The 26,218-nt window shown below is 38.9% G+C and overlaps 1 protein-coding gene across 9 annotated transcripts in view; it reads right to left on the bottom strand.

Moving 5' to 3' along the window:
• MLIP (muscular LMNA interacting protein) overlaps window positions 1-26,218 on the bottom strand; it is a 247,344-nt gene that overhangs the window by 117,951 nt on the left and 103,175 nt on the right. For 7 of the 9 annotated variants that reach the window (XM_049653831.1, XM_049653825.1, XM_049653823.1 and 4 more), the window contains exons 2-3: window positions 16,998-17,153; window positions 12,843-13,235 (exon numbers count right to left, since the gene is read on the bottom strand). In XM_049653831.1, coding sequence (XP_049509788.1) covers window positions 12,843-13,235; window positions 16,998-17,153 — 549 coding nt within the window. Of the gene's footprint in view, window positions 1-12,842; window positions 13,236-16,997; window positions 17,154-24,604; window positions 24,921-26,218 lie in introns of those variants that run through there. The other 2 variants (XM_049653832.1, XM_049653830.1) reach the window with 2 other exon arrangements.

Below are 26,218 nucleotides of genomic sequence, written 5' to 3'. Positions count from 1 at the left end.
TAATCCACTTGCCAAATCTTTAATTTTAAATCAATCCTGCTGCCATTATGCTCCTACACCTAATCTACTTAAAGCGGCTATGAAAATAATAATAATAACAAAGGGCTTCCCGGGAAGATGGTCAAGTAGGAAGATCCTAGGCTCACTTTATCCCAGGGATAACACCCACATCAGTGTCAATAACCCAGAAAAAGACCTGACGACTGGCAGAACAGACTCTCCACAGCTAATTGTAGAGAACAGGCCACACCAAAGAGATTAGGGAAAGTAGAGACACAGTTGGGAGCCAAACTGACCCAGGGGACTGTCCTTAGAGGGAGGGACACCATGAGTGCTGAGAGGGGAAAGGAGCAGACCCCATACCATGTGCCCTGGGCACAAGGTACTTGCAGTGGGAAGAAAAATCCCCATAATATCTGGCTTTGAAAACTAGGAAGCCTAACTTCAGGAGTGCTTACAATCAGAGGGGCTTGACACCTGGAAATTTAAGAATCAGCAGGCTCAGCTCTGGGAGAACAGAAAAACAATAGGAAACTGAGTTCCAACCCTTAAAGAGACAGCACAACAAATAGCCCTGCTTAGACACAGCATAAAAGCAGCAGTTTGAAAAATGCCTGGAGTTGGGATACCTAGGTGGCTCCCACCTAGTTAGTGTCCCACCTAGGTTAAGTGTCTGACTCTCAATTTTGGCTCAGGTCATGATCTCATGGTTTTGTAAGATTGAGCCCCAAATCAGGCTCTGCGCTGCCAGTACAGAGCCTGCTTGGGATTCTCTTTCCCTCTCTCTCACTGCCCTTCTCCTGCATGCTCTTTCTGAAGATAAATAAACTTTTTTTTTAATTTAAAAAAAGAAAAAGAAAGATTCCTGGGGTACACAGATTTGCTTACTAATCTCAGAGCATGTGCTGGAGGGGTAGGTATCTTTAGGAGACACCTCTAAAAACAAAAGAGCCTACCCCCCAGCCTACATACAGGGATATGTGCAGGAACCAGCACAGAACCAACACTATCCACCTAGCTCACTAACAGGATGCCCCACCCTCCTGCTCTTCTGCAAACTCACCTCATCCAACATGCTCTTGGAGGGAGGCCATGCAAAGCCATGTTACAAGCATGGCAGTGTGAAAGCAGCCTTGAAAGGAGCCAGCACCACCTCAAAATGCCTCCTTCCCCAGGGATGGGGAAGAAAATCACACACAACATTCAACTCTGGCCATAACAATGGGCTGGAGGCAGATATCTTCTCTAAGTGCAGGCAATGCCCATCAACAAAGCTTTGCAGAGAATAACACAGCAAAAGCACCCTGCTATTTAGTACCACCACAGCACTGGCAAGTGTCTTGTCAGACTCAACTCAAGCCCAAGGCAACACCAGACCAACCCACTAAAACATAGGGGCCTAATTCTGCCCACAACAGGCAAAGAGAGCCTTTGAAAATGACTAAGCTGAAGGCTCAGCCACAATAGTAGGGGAACATGCAACATATATAAAAGACACTTCTGAATTTCCAGGTTCTGGTGAACAAGGGACACTGCACTGTAGGTCACTGAGGGGCCTCTTTTTCTCAAGGCCACTACTTTCAAGACTAGGAGACTTATAGCCAACTTTGCTAACACAGAGAAACAGACAGAGAGTTAGACAAAATGAGGAGACAGAGGAATATATCCCAAATGAAAAAAACAGGACAAAATCACAGCAAGAGAGCTAAATAAAACAGAGATAAATAATATGCTTAACAGAGAATTTAAAGTAATGGTCATAAAGACTGTCACTGAACTTGAGAAAAAAGTGGAGGATCTCATTGTGACCCTCCACAAAAAGACAGAAAATATAAACAGTAACCAGAGATGAAGAACTCAATAACTATAATTGAAAGTACATTAGAGGGAATAAATAGTGGACAAGAAGAAGTAAGAAGCACAGATCAGCAACCTGGAGGAAGAGTAATGGAAAGCAATCAAGCTGAACAAGAGAGAGAAAAAATAATAGTAATAATGATAAATGAAAATAGATTAAGGGAACTCAGCGACACTATCAAGCATAATAACATTCACATTATAGGGAACCCAGAAGGAGCAGAGAAAGAAAAGAAGAAAGAAAATTAACTTGAAGAAATAACAGCTGAAAACTTTCCAGATCTGGGAGAGGAAACAGAAATTCAGATCAAGGAGATACAGACAGACCCCCAAAAAATTAACCCAAGGAGGCCTACACCAAGACACATAGTAATTAAAATGGCAAAAAGTAGTGATAAAGAGAGAATTTCAAAAGCAGTAAGAGAAAAGAAAACAGTTATGTATGAGAGAGACCCCATAAAGCTATCAGTGGATTTTTCAGCAGAAATGTTGCAGGCCAGAAAAGAGTGGCATGATATATTCCAAGAGCTGAAAGGAAATAAAACCCTACAACCAACGATATTCTATCCAGCAAAGCTATCATTCAGAATAGATAGAGAGATAGAGTTTCCCAGACAAACAAAAGTTAAAGGAATTCATTACGACTAAACCAGCCTTAGAAGAAATATAAAGGGGACTCTTTGAGTGGAAAGGAAAGATATAAGTAGGAGTAAGAAAAGCTGGAAGCACAAAAGCAATAAAATTAAGTATATCTATAAAAAGCAGTCAAGGGATTAACATAAAAAGGGATGTGAAGTATGACACCATATACCTAAGATGTGGGGGTGGGGGTGGGGAGAGAAGTAGAAATTTAGTGCTTTTGCAATGGGTGCAAACTTAAGCCACCATCAAATTAATATAGACTCTATATGTATTAGATGTTATATATAATTCTAATGGTAACCGCAAAGCGAAAACTGGTAATAGATACACAGAAAATAAAGAGAAAGGAATCCAAGCATACCACTAAAGAAAACCAGCAAACCATGAGAGCAGAGAGCAAGGGAAGAAAGAAACAGAGAAGAATTATGAAAACAACCATAAAACAAGTAACAAATGGCAATGAGTATGAACCTAACAATAATTATTTTGTTTGTAAATGGACTAAACACTCCAATCAAAAGACATAGGGTAATGGAATGGATAAAAAAACAAAAATAATAAGATACCTAGGAATAAACTTAACCAAGGAGGTGAAAAACCTGTACTCTGAAAACTGCAAAACAGTGATAAAAGAAACAGGTGACCCAAAGAAATGGAAAGACCTTCCACACTCATGGGTCAGAAGAACAAATATTGTTAAATGTCTATACTACCCAAAACAATCTACAGATTTAATGCAACCCCTATCAAAATACCAATAGAATGTTTTACAAAACTAGAGCAAATAATCTTAAAATTTGTATTGAACCACAAAAGACCCTGAATAGCCAAAGCAATACTGAAAAAGAACAAAACTAGAAGTATCACAATCTCAGATATCAAGATATACTACAAAGTAGTAGTACTCAAAACAGTATGGCACTGGCACAAAAATAAACACATGAATCTAAAAGAACAGGATAGAGAGCCCAGAAATAAACTCACAATTATATGACCAGCTAATCTTCAACAAAGGAGGCAAGAGTGGGAAATGGGAAAAAGACAGTCTCTTCAACAAATCGTGTTTGTAAAACAGGACAGCTACATGCAAAAGAATGAAACTGGACACTTTCTCACACCTACACAAAAATTTACTCAAAATGGATTAATGACCCAAAACCATGAAAATTCTAGAAGAGAGCACAGGTAGTCATTACTCTGGCATTGGCCATAGCAACATTTTTCTAGAGGTATCTCCTGAGGCAAGGGAAATAAAAGCAAAAATGAACTATTGGGACTACATAAAAATAAAAAGCTTCTGCAAAGGAAAGGAAAGGAAATAATCAACAAAACTAACTTACAGCCTATGGAATGTGAGAAGATAATTGAAAATGATATATCTGATAGGGGGTTAGGATCCAGAAAATATATATAAAGAACTTATACAACTCAACACCAAAAAAAAGCCAATTAAAAATGGGCAGAAGGCATACACAGATATTTCTCCAACACATCCAGATGTATGAAAAAATGTTCCACATCACTCATATCATGGAAATTCAAATCAAAACCACCATAACATATCACCTCATACCTGTCAGAATGGCTAAAATCAAAAACACGAGAAAAAAGAAGTGTTGCTGAGGACTGGAAAAAAAGAAACTCTCATGCACTGTTGGTAGGAATGCAAACTGGTACAGTCACTGTGAAAAACAGTATAAAAGTCTCTCAAAAACTTAAAAATAAAACCAGCATATGATCCAGTAATTCTACTACTGGTTATTTACCCAGAGAATATGAGAACACTAAATGCAAAAGATAAATGCACGTCTATGTTTATTGCAGCATTATTTATAGTAGACAAATTATAGAAGCAGCCCAAATGTCCACTGATAGATAGATGAATGGATAGAGAAGAAGTGGTACACACACACACACACACACACACGCACACACACGAATATTACTCAGCCACAAAAAAGAATGAAATCTTGCCATTTGCAAGAAGACATGGATGGATGGAACAACATGGAACATGGATGGATCTAGAGGGTATAATGCTAAGTGAAATAAGTGATTTCACTCATACGTGGAATTTAAGAAACAAGACAAACCAACAACAAAAAAGAGATAATAAAAAAGAAAAAACAGACTCTGAACTACAGAGAACAAATTTCTCCCAGAGGGGAGAAAGTAGGGCTGGGGAGACTGGGGGATGGGTGAAATAGGTGAAATAGATTAAGAGTACACTTATCATATGAGCTCTGAATAATGTTTAGAATTGTAGAATCACTGTACCGCTCGCCCAAAACTAATATAACACTGCACATTAATTATACTGGAATGTAAAAAAAAAAAACAATGGAGAAAAAAAGAAATAAAAAATAACACAGCCCTTTTGATTGGCAGGGCCACTGCACTTGACCTAGGAACTTGTCCCTTATGCAGATATCAGCCTAGAGTGGAACTGAATTTCCTGAACCTGTGCAGAGGAAGGCATCTTTCTCTCACATATGAGCTAGAAGGCACTTTAGATTGTCATCATAAAGTTAAGGTCTTACAGTCTCAACTGGGCCCTGTGCCTCTCAGTATTTTGTTGTTGTTGTTGTTGTTGTTGTTGTTGTTTTCTTTTGTTTTGTCCTCAGCTTCCCATCCTGCCCTGAACAACAGGTCTTCCAAAAGTTAACACTCTCCATAAACCCTGTTCTCACCACTCCTCTTGTACTCAATAGATGACCTAGATTCACTTTCTCCAAGGAAAACTGAGATTAACAGGAAAATCTATTGTTTTCTACATCTATTCTTATTCATTCTCCTTCCTTCTAAGGGAAAATGTTGACTTTTCAATTGTTTAAAAGGTAAATTTTCCCTGTGTACTCTGAATCACAGCAGCTCTTGCCTTCTTTGGAATCTTATTTCATCAGTTATGCCCCTTGTGCTACATAGCCATCCTTTTTCCTTTTTATTAGCTGTCTCATTTGTCTCATAAATATAAAGCAGAATGCTTCCAAACTTTAAAAACATAGTAATAAATATTATGCGGTAGATTATAAAAATGCCCCAGATTCTCTACTCTTTTCATAAAAAAGGCAAAGTCCTCCTTTCCCACCCGCCTCCATCTCAACTGGCCTTAAGACTTGTTTTGGCCAGTGGGACATTAGCAAATGTGACACAAGAAGCAATGGCTTGAAAGACACAAATGCCTTGGAGCTTAGTGGCTTGCTGAGGACAGAACATCACCATGACATGAATGCACCCAGGCTGGTCTACCGGAGGATACAAAACCACATCTCAGCTAACCAGCTACCAGCTGACCGAGCAGCCAATTGCAGACAAGTGAACCACAGCAAAGATTAGCTGACCCTATCACAGATACGCAGAACCACCCACCTGAACACAGCCAAACTTCTGACCTGTAGATATTTGAGCCAAATAAATGTTAGCTGTTTGAAAACACTACATTTTGCTTAGTTTGTTATGCAGCAAATGCTAACTGATAAAAACATGTGCACACACGTGCACCAAGAGTTTTGTGGATCCTGCATATCCCTTCATTTCAGACCCATGTTGTTTTCTTCTGACACCTGTACCATACAGTCACTGTATTGATTTCCTTACTTCACCCAACACACCTTAAAGAGACTTCCTAACGAGCCCCACCCTTTTATTATCCCTGCCTCTTTTCAAAGGAGCAGAATCCATGACTTGCTTCTAATAGAATGTGGCAAAGGTGAAGGCATTTTTCAGATGTAATTAAAGTCCCTGGTCAGCTGGCTTTAAGTTAACCAACAGATTATCCTGTGTAAGCATGACCTCATTAAGTGAGCTCTTTAATTTTTTAAGTTTATTAATTTATTTTGAGAGAGACAGAGGCAGCTTAAGTGGGAGAGGGGCAGAAGCAGAGGGGGAGACAGAGAAGCCCAAGCAGGCTCCGCACTGTCAGCATGAAGTCCAATGGTGGGACTCGAACTCGGGAAACCATAAGATCACGACCTGTGTTGAAACCAAGAGTCAGACGCTTCACAGATGCGCCCAAATGAGCTCTTTAAAAGAGGGTCAAAAGTTTAGAGATTACAGTGTCAGAGATTTGCTTTCTCATTGTCAGCTTTAAGAAGTAAGTTCCCATGAGTTCTACAGCCTCTAGGAAAAGAATTCTGCCAATAACAAGAGGGAGTTGAGGAGCAGATCCTTCCCTTGCAGGGCCTCCACATGAGAGGGCGGCCTGATCCCTTAACTTCAAACTCAGGAGGCCCTGAGCAAGGAACAGGTTCAGCTGTGCACAGACTTCTGACTACGGAAGCCTTGAGACAATAAATAGTATTTTATTAAAGCCAATAAATTTACGGTCATCTGTTATGCAGCAATAGAAAACTAACACACTTCCCAATGACCTCTAAAGAGTTTTTATCCCCTACTCTTCCACAGGAACTGTTATCACCAATGTCTACAGTGATTTTTTTTTTCTATGCCCAAGAGGCACTAGGGCAAAACAAATGCCTTATCGTTTCTGAGTTCTCTATAGAATCTGACCTCCTATCTCTCTCTCCTTTTTAAAGCTGTTTTATCTGTGGCTTTTATTTCATCACTGTCTCCTACTTTATCTCCTGTCTTCTGATGAGTCCTTTCCAGAGTCCTTGTCTTCTTCTACCCGCTTCTTATAAGTTGGCACTTCCCTGGTTGTTCGCACTATCTGAAATGTCCAGGCCCTAGGTATCTGCCAAGAAAACTTGTATTCATCATTCACATTGGGCTTCTACAGTGTGAACCTTCCTGATGGTGCGGGCTGATCTAGGCATCCTCCCCCTGAATCTCCCCTTGTTCCTAGAACGTGTTCCTTTTCATTGTCATTGTTTTCAGGTGCATCTTTTTCAAATCCCCTGAAGGCAGGTCCTGTCTTTTACAATTAATTCCCTTACTCTCCTGTACCTGGCATATTACCTTCATGCAGGAATGAAGAAACAAAGTGTCTAGTGGATATAAGAACAGAATGACAGACTGCTAGGACCTAGAGTCTCATCACCTTTCTTTGAAGAAAGCCTCATCAGTGACTGTCCCTCCTTGTTCTTTTTTTATTATTTTTTTAATGTTTATTTAATTTTGAGAGAGAATGAGAGAGAGACAGCATGTGAGCAGGTGAGGGGTAGAGAGAGAGGGAGACACAGAATCCAAGGCAGGGTCCAGCCTCCAAGCTATCAGCACTGAACCCAATGGGGGTTCAAACTCATGAACTGTGAGATCATGACCTGAACCAAAGTCAGGAGCTTAACCGACTGAGCCACCCATGCTGCTCTGCTCTAGACTCTGATTAGTGAAGATGAGCAGAGGAAGGGGAGAACAGGGACTCTGACATCCGGTTCAGTCTTTATTTCACCAACAAGGAAAAAAATTGAATTCTGACATCAACAAGTCAGGAGACACTCCTGTTAATAGGAGCCATCAACTTTCTGCTGGAATCGTCAAAGCAACTTGATTTTCCATTAATGTGCTTTCTCTGCCCCTTAGGCTAATGGCACAATTGATCTCATCCAGAGGAAACAACCTGCTACCACTGGGGAATCTCAAGGGTTCTGCCAGCACAGAGCAGATTAAAGCCTGGGGGCATAAGGAAAGCTTCTATGTCTAATGCCCTAGCCAAATAATTTGTTGTAATCTCTTTTCCATGGATCCATAAAATCTAGGTACTTAATAAATATGCATGCCAGTGTCCTAATTTCCCACACTTTTATGTAAGAACAGCCTTTATTTAACCTCAGCCAGTTTTTTTACCTCATTTTCCATGTCTTCTCCTTTGTTCTTATGCCCAAACTACAGTTGAACCAATATAAAACCTCTGCCTCCTTACAAGTTCCTTACCCTGCACCCCCAAACACGCTGCCATCTCAAATTCTTTATTTTTTATTTCTTTTGAGAGAGACAGAGAGAGAGTGCAAGTGAGAGAGGGGCAGAGAGAGAGGGGGACAGAGGATCAGAAGCAGGCTCTGTGCTGACAGCAGAGAGCCTGACATGGGGCTTGAACTCATGAACCTGCCTGCTAGGTCATGACCTGAGCAGAAGTCGAATACTTAACTGACTGCGTCATCCAGGGGCCCCTCTCAAACTTCTTAAATATAGTAAATCACCTGTGGAGAACATACCACAAGCCAGGCACTGTTCTAGGCACATTACATATATTATCTCATTTAATCTTCACAAAGGAGGTTGATATCATTACCCCATTTTACGAATGAGGAAACTAAGGTTTAAGATTCCAAGTGACTGTCCAGAGGAGCATGGCCAGTATGATGCCTCTGTCATTCCTGCCTTCCCATACCATCTCTCCAGTACATGGTCTCCTTTCCTTACCATCTATCCCTATCTTAGCTGCATTTCTGTCCCTATCACCCCCCTCATACTGCTCTCCTTAAGGTCACCAAATGACCTTCTGATTCCCAGATTTAATAGGCTTTGAGGGTCCTACTTTATCTGACCTTGTTTTGTATTTTATTTTTCCTCATGCATTATTTATAATATTTTATTTTTTTAATTTATTTGATGTTGTTTATAGGCTATTCTTTTTGTTCAACATCCCTCCAGCTTTCATTGCATGAAACCCCTTTCTGCAACTTCCTTTGTCACCTCAGTCCCTGTCATTGGCTTCTAGTCTTTCATAGACCCTTCACATTTTGCTCTTTCCTGGTTTGTATCTTGTTTGTTTTAGAGAGAGAGAGAGCACAAGTGGGAAAAAGGGGCAGAGAGAGAGAGAGAGAGAGAGAGAGAGAGAGAATATGAAGCAGGCTCCAGGCTCAGAGCAAAGCCCAATGCAGGCCTCAATCCCACAACCCCAGGATCATGACCTGAGCTGAAATCAAGAGTCGGGCGCTCAACTGACTGAACCACCCAGGCGCCCCTTTCCTGGTTTGTATCTTATGTCTTTTTGTTCTACATTCTTTCCATGAGTAAATACCTCCACCCTCATCAATTTATACAGCAAAATCTCCAGTCCCGCATTCCTCTTCTGTTTTCCAGATTCATACTTCCAGCTCCTTCCTAGGGAATCATGCTGTGCCACCAAGGCATCACAAACTCTGCATCAGATGTCTTATCTCTTGCTATCCCTTCCCAAGACCTATTACATTTCCCTTAACTAATGATATCAGCATTCATCCAATTTCCCTGATTATAAATTTCGTTCATCCTTGATTTTTCCCATATATGTCAATGAAAAATGCTTACCCTGTAAGTTCTTTTTTTAATTCCCACTGTTTGCCTCAGCTACAGGCTTTATCATATGTCTTTCAGCCAAACCACTGTTTGTTATGTGTATATTCACTTCTCTGTTAACTCTTAATATTATCCCTAGGTAAGACGATTCTTAGACTTTTATATCATCATTCAAGATGTCAACACTCAAAAATATTACTCTTTCTTTCTGAATTTTATTTGAGAGGATTTTAATTCAATTGCTTATTTTATACAGCATTTTTACTTTTGACCTACACTTTAAAGTTTTTAATTATCTAGTGATTTTTTTAACATAATGTGCTTTTATTTAAACATGCCACTTCAGTGAAAGTATTTGGGATATAAATATATTCAACCCAATATTTATATTCACTATATTCATGATAATATAATAATCACTATAGGGAACAACATGTTTAATAAAAATGGATTTAACATGGACTTTTACCTCTAAAGACTTTACAATCTGCTAGGGGAGATAAGGTATGCACCTAAATAGTTATAATACATGCTGAAATAGGATAATTGTTATAAAAGATGTACCAAAAGAAAAAAAGACAAAAAAAAAAAAGCTATCAGAATCATATTGAGGGAGAGTTTATTCTGACTCAGAGAACCAAAGCTGACTTCATGAAGGGGTCAATATCTGTGCAAGGACTCCAAAGCTGTGAATACTTAAATATTTATTCCTTTTACACACCTTACTGAACCTCACCTATGTGAAAGACACTGTAGTAAGTGCTGGAAACACAGAAATAAATGAGATAGAACTTGACTTAAGTTGTTCTCTGCCTACTGAGGAAGAAAAAATAATGTGTCATTACAACACAGCGAAAAGGAGTTATAATAGAGATTTTCTAAAAAGGCTAAAAATATATATGGAAAGTGGAAGAGGTGCTCCTTCTGCTGAGCTTAGTGTTAAGTAGCCCAGGCCAAAACGGAGATGGGTCTGGGGAAGAAATAAGCTTTACAAAGAGGAATCAGGGGCTCAGGGATGGAAAGCTACGAAGTGTGTACTCTTGTGATAGTTCAGAAGAACCGAGGAAGAGAAGTACAAGATGTGAACAGAAAATGACATCTAAGCTAGTTTCTTGAAAAGGTAAAAGCCAAACCAGGAACTGAAGGCATTTTTTAGGATAGCTTAATAAATTGTTGCTAATAGTGCTAATTTGTAGACAGTTCTATACATGGGTTCATTTTTACCAGTTAATTCACTTAAATGACTACATTTCTGATTGAAAAAGTGACGTTGTTGGCATGAAGTAATCCAATCAGGATATTCTTTAGAGTTGTTGTTCCTACTACTGACTACATTAAAATACTGAATGCCTTCTTTGGTACCTGGATCATTGTAAATGATGTAAACATTTGTGGGTAACAGTTACCTTATTTCATCTTATTTTTATTTGATGATGTTCTACTATTCATCACTCAAATGGATTATTATAGGAAATGGAAACAGGAACAATGGCTATTCCCAAACTTTCCAAGGTCTACTATTCCTCCATTAGTGGTAACCGTAATTTTCAGCCACTACTGGTGAATTAGGTTGAACTTTGCCTTTTCATTAGGAGCTTTGATATCATGAACTATAACCTACTGCAAAATAATATATTTTGGAAAAAAGATCCCAAGGTATGTATCCAGTCTCTAGTTTGACTTATATATATTTGATCACATAAAAACAAGTTAAATGACCAACTCAGGGGGAAAAAATCTAACAATTGGGGGAAGGAGTGAATCAAAAATCCAAAAATTGCTTCATTAAGAGTATTTTCTTTGTTTTCTTCTATTTTTTATCATCATGCCCTTATGTTCTTCTTCACAGGGGCCAGATAAAATTACCCTCCCCTGACTATGAGAGCCCCCATGTCTACAACTTGGTGATTCCATCATCTTTCCTGAGGCAAGAAAGAAATGTTTAAGCCTAACACTGCTTACTGAGAATATGTTTAATTATATAATTAGAACATTTCCAATCATTGAGAATAAATTTTGAGAGGAAATAAATGTTTTAGTCCAGTAGACCAAGATGGGGGTACCCTACTGAGAGTCTTCTACCACGAAAGAGTAGCCTAAGGATACTGGATACTTAAAAGTGACATAAATTAAGCATCAGGAAGTCAGTGAAAGCTGCAGAAATGAAGATAAGGTGACATCCAAATAAGATGCCTACTCTACAATTATGCATAGGTCCTATCAGCCCCAAAGGGCCAACTCACCAATAAAAATGTTCTCCCAACTACTTTGAGATGCTTGCAAGTGCCTTGTCTAACAGATCCTAAATAGGACATCATGATACTGACTCCTGCTTTACAAAAGAGAACTTTGCATCCACTATCCACTCCCAAAGCCAGCCTTTGCATTCCTGACATTCTACTTAGGCCTTGTCAAAACCATTTTATAATTTCATTATGACAATTAGCCAGCCAATGGCAAATCTTTCATATTTTTCCCTTCAAAATCCCTCTCTATCCACCTCCTTTCTTTCATGCCTGTCACAGAAATGGGTCTTAAATAGGTTCTCCATCTTAAAGGAACTCTTCAATTTTGCTGCTAAGTTTTGGGGTGGAATCTTCTCCCCATTTCGCTGAGGCAAGCCCTGCACTGGTGGGTTCCAGGACTACAACAGATTCTCTCCATAAGACACACAGGTGAGATTTCTTTTTTCTTACACACTCTTATTTCCTAGCCTGTCCTTTTACTACTCTTTCAGCAGTTTAAAAGTAATGTGTCTACATCTGATATTCAATTGATGTCTTCCCACAGGATCTTTCTCCTATCTGAAGTATGCTTTTGGATGCAGCCAGCTAACCCAGCTCTGTCTCCTAAGAAAGTCCCAGTATCAACCTCTTCCAAGAATTATTCAAAAGTAAGAGATAACATTCCCCCAGATCCACTCCAGCTGAATATTTTACATTTTCTCTTCAGCCAATTCGCAGTACAATTATATAATCTTTTTTGTCTTATGAATTAATTATCTATATTTACTCTGATGATTTATGATCTTGGGATTTTGGTTTTTTAGTATCTTTTCTCTTTGAGAGTTTTATTTGCTTCAAACAGGAAGGCCTTTGCAGACAGCCTAGGATAAAGAGTACGTAAACATTTTCTTTTATTCTATGACAAGAAGAAAAACCTACCTGCCCATGCTTTTGTGGAGGGGCAATCCCATGAGACATTTCAGGATGTGATGGGGCCTGGAGGTCTGTCCCCCGTGTTTTGGGACGTACCACATCAGAGGCCAGAGTGGAGGAAATTGCTAGAGACTTGGGCCGAGAAGCTGTGGTGCCCATCCCTCCAGGGGGGCCTTGTTCACCTTTTCCACTGGTAGATTCATCTTCCCCTTCCGAGTCCACAACAAAGACATATTCAGCTTTAAAGAGGTCACTTTGCTGCATTCCTTGAAGTTCGTTTGCTTTGAGTCCCCTTCCTTGTGAAATATTTTCACTGACCTCTGAAGGATAAATCAATGTTCCTTGGTCTCTCTCCCGTTGGCTCCCAGCATTCAAGGTCAAGTACTCATTGGAATCAGACTGTAATTAATGTAGAGACATAAAAGCATTGACATTGGTTTGACACTGGCTTCTGTTTTGCCTCTACTCTTAAAAGTTTAACCTGCTTATGATTTCCAAAGACTAGAATTTTTAGGAATATATTTAAAAATCAGGTTGACTTAGGAGAGACTGGATTGAAATTAATGGCTTACTTTTTTTCAAAAAAAAAATTTAATGTTTATTTTTATTTTTGAGAGAGAGAGACAGAGACAGAGCACAAACTCAGGAGGGGCCGAGAGGTAGATACAGAATCTGAAGGAGATTCCAGGCTCTGAGTTGTCAGCACAGAGCCCAGTGCGGGGCTTGAGCCACAAACCATGAGATCATGACCCAAGCTGAAGTCGATTAAGTTGACACTTAATCAACTGAGCCACCCAGGCACCCCTGAAGTTAATGGCTTACTTTTACTAGCCCGGTTGTCTGTCCTAGTCCAAGCCCAAACAACTTCAAGCTCAGAATCAATATCAAGTAAACCTGCTTTAAAATAAATCATGATATAATTTCTTAAAAAGAAATAGAGATAGCAATGTTTCCCATGAAGGCATTCATGAAACAAATGGGCGTTGGTCAAGTGTTTAGTTAATGGTCAGGCAAAACCTGTATAAGTCAGAGAGAAAGGAAACCCCACTGAAAGTTCCTGAAATAGTACAAATCTCTCTGAAAGTCTGAGAGGAAAAATAAAACTAGAACAAAATGTGTAGGTATTCAAACAAAACAATCTAAACTAATTGGGAGGAACTCAAGAATCAGACACCAGGAAAAAAAAGTATTTTTAGTACAAAGTATTTTTCACCACTGTTTTATTTTGTAATTCTAATCTTTTCCCATCCAATTTTTTTATGAGTACAGAGAGGGTTTACAAGACCAAAGTACGATAGCTTTATCAAACTATCAAGCATCTTTTTTAAAATGATAGCTGTACTGTACATTAAGATTGTATTTAAAAGACCCAACGTTTATTTTCTTGGCTTTGATAACCATGCTGTGGTCACTATCCTTTTCTTTGCAACATTTCTTTAGGTCTAAAATTACTGCAGAATAAAAAATAATAAAGAAGACACTAAATAAACTAAAATAAATGAAATTTCAACTGTGGTAGTAAACTTAACGTGCTATTATATGCATATATATCATATGTGTAAAAATAGAAGTCAAACTACTGATTATATATAACTAAAAAGGTGATTTTATATACCCACTGTACATTTCTCAGCTGATGATAATTTAGTCAAGATAAACATAAATTGCTTCTGATTAGGATTTCTCTGACAATGGTCATTTCATATATTAAATTATAATGCTATACAATAATAAAAACCCAAATTAGAAAGAAGTTTAAATTAAATGTAAAAGGATTCAGGAGCGCCTGGGTGGCTCAGACAGTTAAGCATCTGACTCTTGATTGTCAGCTCAGGTCATGATCTCACGGTTTGTGGGATTGAGCCCCAAGGTGGGCTCCATGCTGACAGTGCAGAGCCTGCTTGAGATTCTCTCTCCCTCTCTCTCTCTGCTCCTCCCCTGTTCGTTCTCTCTCTTTATCACAATAAATAAACTTTTAAGAAAATTAAGGATTCAGAGACAGATTGCTTATTATAAAAAGTAACAATAACTAAAAAGATGGCAAAAATTGAACTAGTCTTTGAAAACCTTATTAGTGATCTAAAATAATTCCCTTCCCCATAGTCCATCATTCTCTATTCCTTTAGTTTGATGTACTTTTATACAGCTTTATCATTATCTGAGATTTCATTATATGCTTTTCACTTTGTTTATTGTATGCCTTCCCAATAATGAGTTACAGGAGTTGACTTTATTAATTCAGAATCCACTACACCAAACACATAATGAGTTCAGTAAACAGTGGTTGAATATATAAATTATCAAGGGGTTATTTAGCCTGCCCTATTATAATATTGAACTATTTAAAAAATAGGAAGAAAAATCTTGAATATTCTAAAGATATAGTTGTGTGCGTTTCAGTGCAATCAGCAAATAAATATCAATGTCTCAGGAAGCTCTGGAAGTTTGCAACCAAGATTAATATATATGTCCACAGTCATCTCATATGCTCATAGCACCTATAACAAAGGATCCCATAACTATGTGTGTATGTGTGTACATATTTGAGAACTCTTAGAGAGAAATTTCCTGGACATTCCAATTGTCGTGTGTAGGATCTCCATGAAATAATGTGGCCTTAATGGTCTTTGAAATAAGGCAGTAGCATTGAAAAATCTCAGGATCACAGATATATTTATAGCTTTCTAGATAAGGTGTTTTCATACACCCAAGGTGAATCAGATTATTTTGCCCCTTTTTAGTGAATCAAGAACACCACAAAATCCCCCAGTCACATTTTATTCATAGTAAGACAGTATTAAAATACATTTTTTTAAGTAGGTTCCACACCCATCATGGAGCCCAACACAGGGCTTGAAATCAGGACCCTGAGATCAAGACCTGAGGTGAGATCAAGAGTTGAACACTTAACCAACTGAGCCACCCAGGCACCCCTTAAATATATTTTTTAAAGAGAAAGGGTTTTTTAGCCAAACTGTCATTGTGCTAACACAAGTCATTATCAGGGTGTTTTTGTCTGTTTTAATTTTATTTCAAGTTTTGGTCTCATTTTGGATAAGCATAATCAGTGTATAAATACAATTTTATAACCTATGTTGTTGCTTACTATTATAAAGTTAATACTTTCCATGGAATTACATAATCACTATAATTATAACCTTGTAAAAGTAATTTATTATCATATTCTTAATTTTTTTTCTGATTATTAGCTATTAGACTATTTTTATTTTTCCCTAATTGTTTTCCTAAATGACATTTTTCTGCCTTTGTACTATTTCCTTAAAATATATTTCTTTTTTTTATGTTTATTTATTTACTTTTTGAGAGAGAGAGAGAGAGAGAGAGAGAGCAAGCCAGGGATGGGCAGAGAGAGAGAGGAAGAGAGAGAATCCCAACCAGGCTTTGCACTGTCAGCTCAGAACCCAATGAAGGGATCAAGCTCATGAACTGTGAGATCATGACCTGAGCCGAAACCAAGAGCCAGATGCTCAAGCAATTGAGCCACCCAGGCTAACTACAGGTCAGGCTAACTATAGGCTAACTACAGGCTAACTAGCCACCCAGGCTAACTACAGGCTAACTAGCCAGGCCACCAGGCTAACTACATTTCTAAGAGTTAGTTATTGAAAATTATGACAGTTTTAAAACTATGGATAAGGGCTTTCCACCAAAGTTGTATAAATTCATAGAGCTAGCTGCAAAGCATGAGCATGCCAATACCTTCACAACTGTCCCAGTACTGGATATGACACTTTTTAAATTTTGCTGATTTATTGCATGTAAAACAATAATGTCTCACCATTTTATTTTGTATTTTCTATCAAGATAAATTCAAACTTCTTGGGAAATTTTGTTTTTATTATTTTAAGACATGTTTGGGAGAAGGGAAAATGCCAGGAGGCAGAATGTGTCATGTGAATAGCAAAGAACAGGGTGTCAACTCATGAGTTGAGAATAGTGTATTAGAGAGAAGCAGGGGTATGATAATGTTTCAGTTTCTATTACACACTTATATTTTTAGTCAACCTTACATTTCACAGACATCTCACTTTATGCAAAGGAAATAAACATTCATACAAATTTCCAAGTCATTATTATGGACAATTGAATGTTTAATATAAAGTTGCTTAATATAAAAAAAAAGAATAAAAGTAATCCTACCCTATTTACAGTTTCTGGATTCTTATCACTTGGTTCCTCAGGAATTTTAACAAGGAATTTAGAGGTGTCAGCCAACTTAGAGTGGGTTGGTAGTCTTCTGACAGTGGGGACAAAAGTGAAGATCAGAGGTTTGGCTTCAGAATCACCAGAAGAGACCTATGAGACATGTAATAAATTAGACCTTCAGTCCTGTCAAAGCTTTATCTTGACTTTGTTTTCTATACCCCATGATATTTATCTCAGTTATTTTGATAAATTGCCTATTGTCCTGTGGTCACGTGTATGGTTGCCAAAAAAAAACCAGCTATAAAAACAGTCACAGTGGATCAGATCCCCCCCTTTTTTTTATGATTCCATTTATCAGAGAAAGCAGTACAACCCCAGAAAGATTCTGTTGTAGGGGGATGGCAACAAAACAGTAGATTGGCTAGGTGGTCTTTTGGAATATTATAGGGCACTTCTACCTCAGTAGGATCATCACAAACACAGCATCTAGTCTGTTTCAAAATTGATTTTTATTCATTTAACCCCGGGTTAACGGTTTCAATTTGACTCATAATCACAACCATGCAAGAAACTTCCAACATGTATCACTAATGAGAATACTAAAAACTGGATTTAAAATTGAAAGAATGCTTTTTTAGCGATTAGAACACCAATGTCTCTCCTTGAGGACATACTTTCTCTTTCATTCATGCTTTAATAATTCAAGAATCATTGTGTTTATTTTTTTAATTTATTTAAATTTTAGTTAACATACAGTACTATATTGGTTTTAGAAGTAGTTTTCAGGGATTCATCATTTACAGACAACACCCAGTGCTCATCACAAATGCCCTCCTTAGTACCCATCACCCATCTAGCCCATCTCCCCACCACTTCCCCTCCATCAACCTTCAGTTGTTTCTTAATATCCACATATGAGTGAAATTGTATGGTATTTGTCTTTCTCTGATTGACTTATTTTGCTTAGCATAATACATTCTAGTTCCATCCATGTCATTGCAAATGGCAAGATTTCATTCTTTTAGATGGCTGAGTAATATTCCACTGTGTGTGTGTGTGTGTCACATTTTCTTTATCAATTCATCAGTCAATGGACATTTGGGCTTTCTCCATAATTTGGCTATTGTTGATAATGCTGCTGTAACATTAGGGTGCATGTATCCCTTCAAATCTGTATTTTTGTATCCTTTGGGTAAATATCTAATAGTGCAATTGCTGGATTGTAGGGTAGTTCTATCTTTAGTTTTCTGAGGAACCTCTATATTGTTCCCCAGAGTGGCTGCACCAGAATGATTGTGTTTACTATTTGTTGTGTGGCAGGAACTCAAGGAGCTAGGGATGCCATAATGAATAAGAAATAGTCAGTAGACCACACACAAGAAGAAAAAAGGGGATGCACAAACCACTAAGGGAAAAGTGTTGAGCGGTGCCTGCCTACCCAATCTAGGAAGCTCTGTAAAAGGCAACACCTGAAATTTGGTCCCAGGGAAGAGGAAGATAAGGATATCCCAGGCTAAGAAAACCAGATGACTGAAATCATGGAAGGGCAGCAGCAGTGGGGGGTACATATCAAACTTGGATTCTGTCTGATTGACAACAAAGAACAATTACAGCACCGTAGATTGGGAAATGAAGTAGTCACATTAGAATTTTAGATAGATAACTCTGGGTTTTTGTTCCACATTTTATTTATTTTTGAGAGAGTGCAAGCAGTGGAGGGGCAGAGGATCTGAAGTGGGCTCTGTGCTGACAGCAGAGAGCCCAATGAGGGGCTTGAACTCATGAACTGCAAGATCATGACCGAAGCCGAAGTCAGACGCACACCCACCTAGGTGCCCCCAATAACTCTGGTTTTAAAAGACATGTGACTAGTGACAAGCACAGAAAACCAAGAGCAATAGATTGAGGACTAAATGAAAGGGAAAAAGAGAAGATGCAGCTGTAAATTTCTCTTTCTAGAAATCTGGATAAAGAGTAAAGAGGGAGGTTGAGAGGAGTTAGTGAGGGAAGAAGAGTCAAAGAGGTGCCTCTGCTGGCATGTAATAGGGTGGACCTGAACATGTCTGTAGACTTGGAAAAGGAGCCAGAAGAGAAGGAAAGCAAAACAAGATCCTGGAGGAAGCAGGCAAAATATGTTAAGAGAATGGGAGAAGGAACATGGCCTCCTTTGAGTCCAGAGAAAATGAATGAAGATACAGAAAATCTCACGAATGTGGTGCAGTGGTGGAAGCAGAAAGGTGGCATAATCAACACTGATGGTAAAATCAACCTCATCTAATCAGAGTAACACTGCCCCTCGGCTACCTCCATGCCTCTGTCACAAGAAATATGATACACCCCGGCAGGACCCTCACTTTCCTCTCCCTTTAAACTGTGCCTACTTTCTGTGCCTTGGACCTCTCAGGCTTCATTGTGGCCTTCCCTTTAACCCCATCCATGTCAGCCCCTATGAGGAACCCAGGCTGGAATCATCCCACAATTCCTGTGTGCTATGCACACCCCTCATTCTTTTCCCATCTGTGCCCCATCCCAATTCATGAAGTATTTCTACCACACACATTCTGAAATTCAGTCAGCCATCATACAATCTCCCATGTCCTTAAGCTCTTCTCAATCCTCACTCTAATCAAACCACTGCTTCCTCTGAAGGGCTCTGTCTCTAAGAAGCTTGTTCAATGGTTGCTATTTTCCTTCACACTGGACCTGGAAGTACAAGAGTGTCCTCCTCACTCCCCTTTACTACTTCCAGACCATTCTTCTTTCCTCCTACCTAGAAACTTCCAGATGTGAATCTCATGTCAAGAGTCTATACCACTCATGACCTCTCATCTTCACTGTCATCTGCCCACACCCAAATTAAGCAAGCTCTTCTTTCTTTGAAGATTTAGTTCGTGGCTCAATTCCACTCCCTTTAACACTATGCTTTGCTTAATACCCAGTATCACAGCCCATGGGTAATTTTCCTCATATTGTGTTGACCTGGCCTCTGCTCCTTCTTGCCCCTCAATCCCTAGCCTCAACCAATAGCCACCAGCCCTCTGTAACGTCACATTTTCCATTCTCTGATCTCCACTTCTTTTCTTTCCACACCTCCCTCTCATACACCAGCTGCAACATTTCTCAGACCCCACCAGAAGGAAAATCTACTGATCCCTCCAACATTATGTTTTCCCATACTTCTTTTTTTATTTTAGCCAGCCTCAGTGACTGCGTTTACCCCATGCATACTCCTCAAGTGCCCTTCCCTCTCTCACATCATCCTTCCCATTTGGACAAATCACAGTCCTCACTAAATCTAATCTGCTACCTAATCTACCCCTTCACCACAAAGGTATGTAATTGGAAGAAATCACACAACTGTGCTTACCAGTTTCACTTCAAATTTATGACTCTGAGCCTCAAGCAGCCCCTTCAATGTTGCTCTATAAACATATTATAGTTCTATAGTCCATTCACTCTCCCACTTGCCTAGAAAACTCACACCCTCTCCTTTTTTCACACCCTCAATATCTTCTTCCATGGTCTAACTCTGACCCGATGACTTGGTTTCTTATTTCACTGAGATAACTAGAGCAGTCAGACAAGAATTTCCAAGGTCCCCATCACTACATCTACTCACCCACCCACATCCTTGTCTTTCGAGTGGCCTTCAGTCCTGCCACTATGATCCTACTAAAATCAACCCTCACTTGAGTATTATGCCTTCTACTTACTTTCAATTTTTCAACAAGGTCTTATTAAATGTCTACTAAATGCTAAGACATCACTCTAGGTGTTGGCGATGTAATGGTAAGCACACTAATAGAGTTTACATTCTTGTGGAGAAAGAAGTAAACAAAATAAATATGTAAAATATATATTACTTTCAATAGGCAGAAGCTATGAAGACTGGCTATAAGGCTATGGCAGTAACCCATGGGAGAGAAAATGGTAGGTTGAACTTGGGTTGTTGCAGTAATCACAATAAGAAATGTTAAGAGTCTGACTATATTTTAGTTTTTTTTAATTTTTTGTAACGTTTTATTTATTTTTGAGAGAGCATGAGTGGGGCAGGCACAGAGAGAGAGAGGGACAGAAGATCTGAAGTGGGATCTGTGCTATCAGCAACAAGTCCACCTGGGGCTCAAACTCAGGAATTGTGAGATCATGATCTAAGCCAAAGTCAGATGTTCAACCGACTGAGCCTCCTAGGTACCTTGGTTCTGGCTAGATTTCAAAGGAAAACTTAGAATTATCTTAAAAATTAGATGTGGGATATAAAAGATAGATAAGAATCAAGACATGTACAAAATTTTTGACCTGAATAACCACAAGAAATGAGATTTTATTCACTAAAATGGGGAAAACAACAGGTGAAGCTAGTCTGAGAATAAAGATCAAATGTAATATGCCAAATACAGATCCATGTAATATGCCAATACAGGAATTGTGGGTATGGAAGTCAAGTTTAGAGGAAAGTCTGTGCTAAAGATAAAATCATTAGGATTGTTAACTTGTACATGGTATTTAAAAACACAATACCAGAAGAGATCACCAAGGTAGTAAGCACAAATAGGAAAAGAAGAGGTCCAAGGTTGAAGCCTCCAGAGTTGGAACTCTAAGTTATCAAGCAGCTAAGGAAGAACTAGAAAAATTGACAGGGGATTTTAAGGAAAACAGAAAAGACTAGAAGGTCATTGACAGCAATAGGAAAGATGCCTGACTATAAACAAAAGGAGAGACAGAATATGCCAAGGGCCCATAGTAGTGAAGCAATTTGCTTGGACATTTGATATCTTCTCCAGGGATGTGTCAAACTACCCCTCACAGGAACAGAAAAAAACAATGGTAGCACTTACAGAGCTGGTGTTCAGAAGCAGTTTTGGCAAAAGGATGTTGTGAGCATGAGGAAATTGAGGGTTCTAGTGAGAGTAGAGCAAGCGAACACCATAGAGTGAAGTTTGGAGAGGTACAGAAGAGGAACCCTCAGATTCAGGGGACCAGTGGTCTCTGACACTCAGAGACCAGATTTGATAACATGGTGAGTGTTGGGGAGAATGACTTGGGGTTAGAGTATGGTATGTGAGAGTTTAAGATTTAGATGTATGGTAATTCTGGACGATTATGTGGTCTAAGGCTTTGACCTTGAGACTGAGTATCTCAGAAGAAAAAAAAAACAGAAAAGGCACTGAGATTGGGAAGCTCAAGTAACTGTGAGACAAGAAGGTTGACAAAGTCATTCTGGTGAAAATGAAAGCCACCATGGATGACAAGACTGGACTGGACAGAGAGACTGAGAGCATGATGGCACTCAGTGAGCCTGGGGTCAGGAGGTACCTGGATCAGGCTATCTGACACACTAGATTATTAATAGGTATTTTCTTTGTGAGTATGTAATCAAAGAAAGAGAAGTGGATATCCTTACAGGAGATTTCACCCACGTTATATGTCTAATGAACTAACTGTAGGCCAGTTTATTATAGGGTACAGCTTTCTGATAACTAAAAATACTAAAACAGCCATGCCTTCTAGAAACAATTCTTTAGGGAATATAAAACACACAGACAAACCTTTCTGAACCATCTCTCACTCTTTAACCTTCTTTTATGCCTTTAAAGATAGTTGTCATTATTCCCTCATTGCAGTCATGTCAAAATTGCCAGGTTGCAACTAATCATCTGAAAATAATAAATCAATGCTCTCCTCTGTAGTGAGGAACATTAGATCCCTTGTGAGATTTGGGAAGCCCATTAGTCTTATCAGCAACAACAATATGACACACTTACTAGATAGATTATTTTCTAGGAAGGCTTCTTTACATGACTAATCTCATAAATATCATGATAGATAGCAGTTTTAGCAACAAAATCATTAGAGGTAGTTCAGATAATTCATCGCAGAATTTCATGTGGGTAGGAAATAAAGACAGTGCTTTAGGAGTCAAAAAAGAAGTGAAACTGTGAACTTATCCCCAGGTTCTATAGGCCCATCATCTCCCCACATGATGAGTACAAGTCTGTCTTATGTTCTATCCCCATGAAATTGAAATACCAAAGTATGAAAGGGTTCAGTATTAAGTGCCCCATGAGTATGAAATACATACAACCATTACTAACAGTAAGTGATTTTGCCTTCTAAAACACACACAATGACGAAAATTCATTTCTCCAGCCTTGTACAATTTGTACAATGCAATCCCACTTAAATCTCCAAAATACAAATAGATCTCTACTGTTGATACCCCATAAATTATAGACTTTTTAAAGGGTAATAGCTATAATTTTAGTGAATAAAATGGAAACAAAGTATGAGTGAACACTAACGTTTCAGTGCATAAGGTGTGCTTTTAATACAATGCCCTCAAATGAATTTCTAAGCATAACCACACGTTGACAATGAAAGCAACAGCAAAATAAAATTATTCCCTTCTATTTTATTGCCATATTTTCCTACAGACACAGCCATATCCTACATAAAATGTCTTTCCCGGTATAGGAGAACAACTTTTTTTTTTTTTAATTTTAGTTGAACCAATACATGATGTCATTCAAGAATAACATAAAAGGGAAAATCTAATAGGGCTAAAGACGTATTCATCTTCCAAGGTTACTGTTGGAGAAAAAGATCAGGGATAAATTCCCGTCTGCACACAAATCCTCAGAAGCACAACCACAAAAAGGGCAATGGTTCGGTATCTGCTTTTAAGCTGGGAGTACAGTGTTAGCATGGGGCTCTTTTCATCGCTATTACCTAGCATCCTCTTATCTAACCAATGATGTACAAATTTTTTTTTGTACAGAATTTAGGTTGGAAAAGGATGTGAAATTATACTATGTAACATTTAGATGTAGAGCCACGTGTTAGTTGATAGACTGCTGAATCCCCGGTTCAGAAAAGAAGAAAAAAATTTTTTTTTCTGTTTCCTGTACACGGTGGCCAAGTTCCAGGGGAGCCCAGAAATGAATCGCTATGGTGATGAAAAATCATTTTCCACACAAAGCAGAAACAGATGCACGTTAATACCACTGCACTTGTTAAATGCCAGTTAACACTTTCAGTTGCCAATGCCATTTAAAAACGCATCTTAGTTCTTGTTCTTGGGAAACTACCTTAATAATAGAATTAGACCCAGACGGATTAAACTCTCGCCCTAAAAATGGTTTCAAGCACTCGACATCTCTTGAGACTGTCCCCTTCTCCCCGGACAGGCGAATAGGAACTTAAGAAATTGTGTTTTCCCACACCACGCAGGTTAAGTGCTCCGTTGCTCAGTTTCAGGCTGCAATGCCTTCCTGTCTACTATTTCCCTAAAAGTTCTCTTCCTTCCCATGTCAACACCCACACTCACAGATGTCCACCAGCCTCCTGTTGAGCAGAGGCATCCCTGGGTGTCAGCTTCAACACTATGCCAAGGGCAGTCCTGAGCATTTTTTTGGTTGGCCAGTGAGCAGTTCGCTTTTATCTGCTGGCCCCTTCCACGAACTGTAGATAACATTTCATTTTGACATACAGTCAAATTTATCTATACCCAGGCAGCTCTCCCTCAAGCCCTCTTGCAGCAAACAACGAAGTGCACAGCCTTTAAAAGTTGCTGAAAACATTAAGGAAAGACTTCCTTTTACCTGGGGTGTGGTCTGAATGCTCCCTGCTAAGACGCACGAGTTCATTTGGAAGTAATTGTTCTCGCAGTCCCTCGGAAGCCCCTGTTCTGGAAGCATTGATTCATCACACAAGGGAGTGAGCAAACCGATGACTGAGGTGTGGGAAGGGAGCCTCTCACTAAAACAACACACACTCATACAGGGAAAAAAAATTCTAAAAAGAGGTAAAGTGGAATCCTCCCTGAATTGAAGAATCCTGTCAGCTCCCAAGAGTAGATTTATGTTTAGACAATTTTTAGATTTGGCACTTCATGAGAGGTCATACCGACTGCTGAAATGGAGCCAGTAGAAATTAAAAAAAAAAAAAAATGCCACCTATATGTGTTTGCCCTCTTTTCTTGTCACGCAAGTATTCCAATTACATATTCTGCAAAAAGAAGAGAGAAGCCAGATTGTGCCGCGACGAGAAGCTGATTGAAGGGCCCAAGCATCTGCCAATCTCAGGAACCAGGTGGTCACACGCACTGAGAACATTTAGAGACACAAATACATGCAAACACTGTGTCTAAATAAAGAACGACACAACACACAGTGATCATTTCAAAAAAATCAATAATATGATCGGCCGTGGGCATGTAAATGCAAGCAGCGGGAGCATCTGTAGTGACTGAAGTTCTGCTATTAATCAAATCAGCTCTAGAATAAAACTTGGAATCAAATATTTGTGGGGAAAAAATTCCATTCCAAGGTTCCTGGAAGATGCTGAGTGTCCTGACTGCAGACAAAACTTCACACACAAAACTGATTGGAGTCTTCAGATTTCAGTAGTTCTATATTTTTTATGTATTGATTTTTCTCCAAATCTGTTTGGATTTGGCAATGAAAGCACAAACCTACGTTTGTGCTTTGGCAATGAAAGGTGGTGTGGCCCAAGGGCTGATTATAGACCAAAGGCTATGGAAAGCAATGAAGATTTTATTTTCGAGATCTGGATTATATCTCTTAATTTTTAACCTTATCAAAAGTCTGAAGGGGCACATGGTCTCATAGTTTGTGAGTTTGAACCATGCATCAGGCTCTGCTCTGAGAGCTTGGAGCCTGCTTTAGACCCTCTGTCTCCCTCTTTCTCTGCCCTTCCCCCACTTGATTGTGGGCTCTTTCCCTCAAAAACAAACATTCAAAAAAGGTTCTAAAAAACACAAAACAAACAAAAAAGCCTGAATTTTTGGAAACATTACAAGTAAGGTAATTGCCAAAAGTGATTCTACTAGCACACTGGCAAAAATTCTTCCAAATAACATAGAACTTTTTGACCTAGAAAGTTATCTAAATTTCCGAATAAAAGTGCTGTTATGTCACTAAACAAATTTATGTGTTCCTCTATGCCAAGTATAATTATGGATACTCAAAAGAAAACATAACACTCTCCTGCCCTCAAAGAGCTTACAGTCCAATTAAGAATATAAAACAGATATACAAATAATAGAAATACAAAGCAAAAAAGAACAGAAGAGAGGAGAAGGGAAGGGAAGGGATGGATGGGAAGGGAAGGGAAAGGGAGGGGAGGGGAGGGAGGGGAGGGAAGAAAAGAGAAGAGAAGAGAAGAGAAGAGAAGAGAAGAGAAGAGAAGAGAAG

The sequence above is a fragment of the Panthera uncia genome (assembly GCF_023721935.1).
Source record: "Panthera uncia isolate 11264 chromosome B2 unlocalized genomic scaffold, Puncia_PCG_1.0 HiC_scaffold_24, whole genome shotgun sequence".
NCBI classification, from domain to species: domain Eukaryota; kingdom Metazoa; phylum Chordata; class Mammalia; order Carnivora; family Felidae; genus Panthera; species Panthera uncia.
This window is presented reverse-complemented; position numbering and strand designations above follow the sequence as displayed.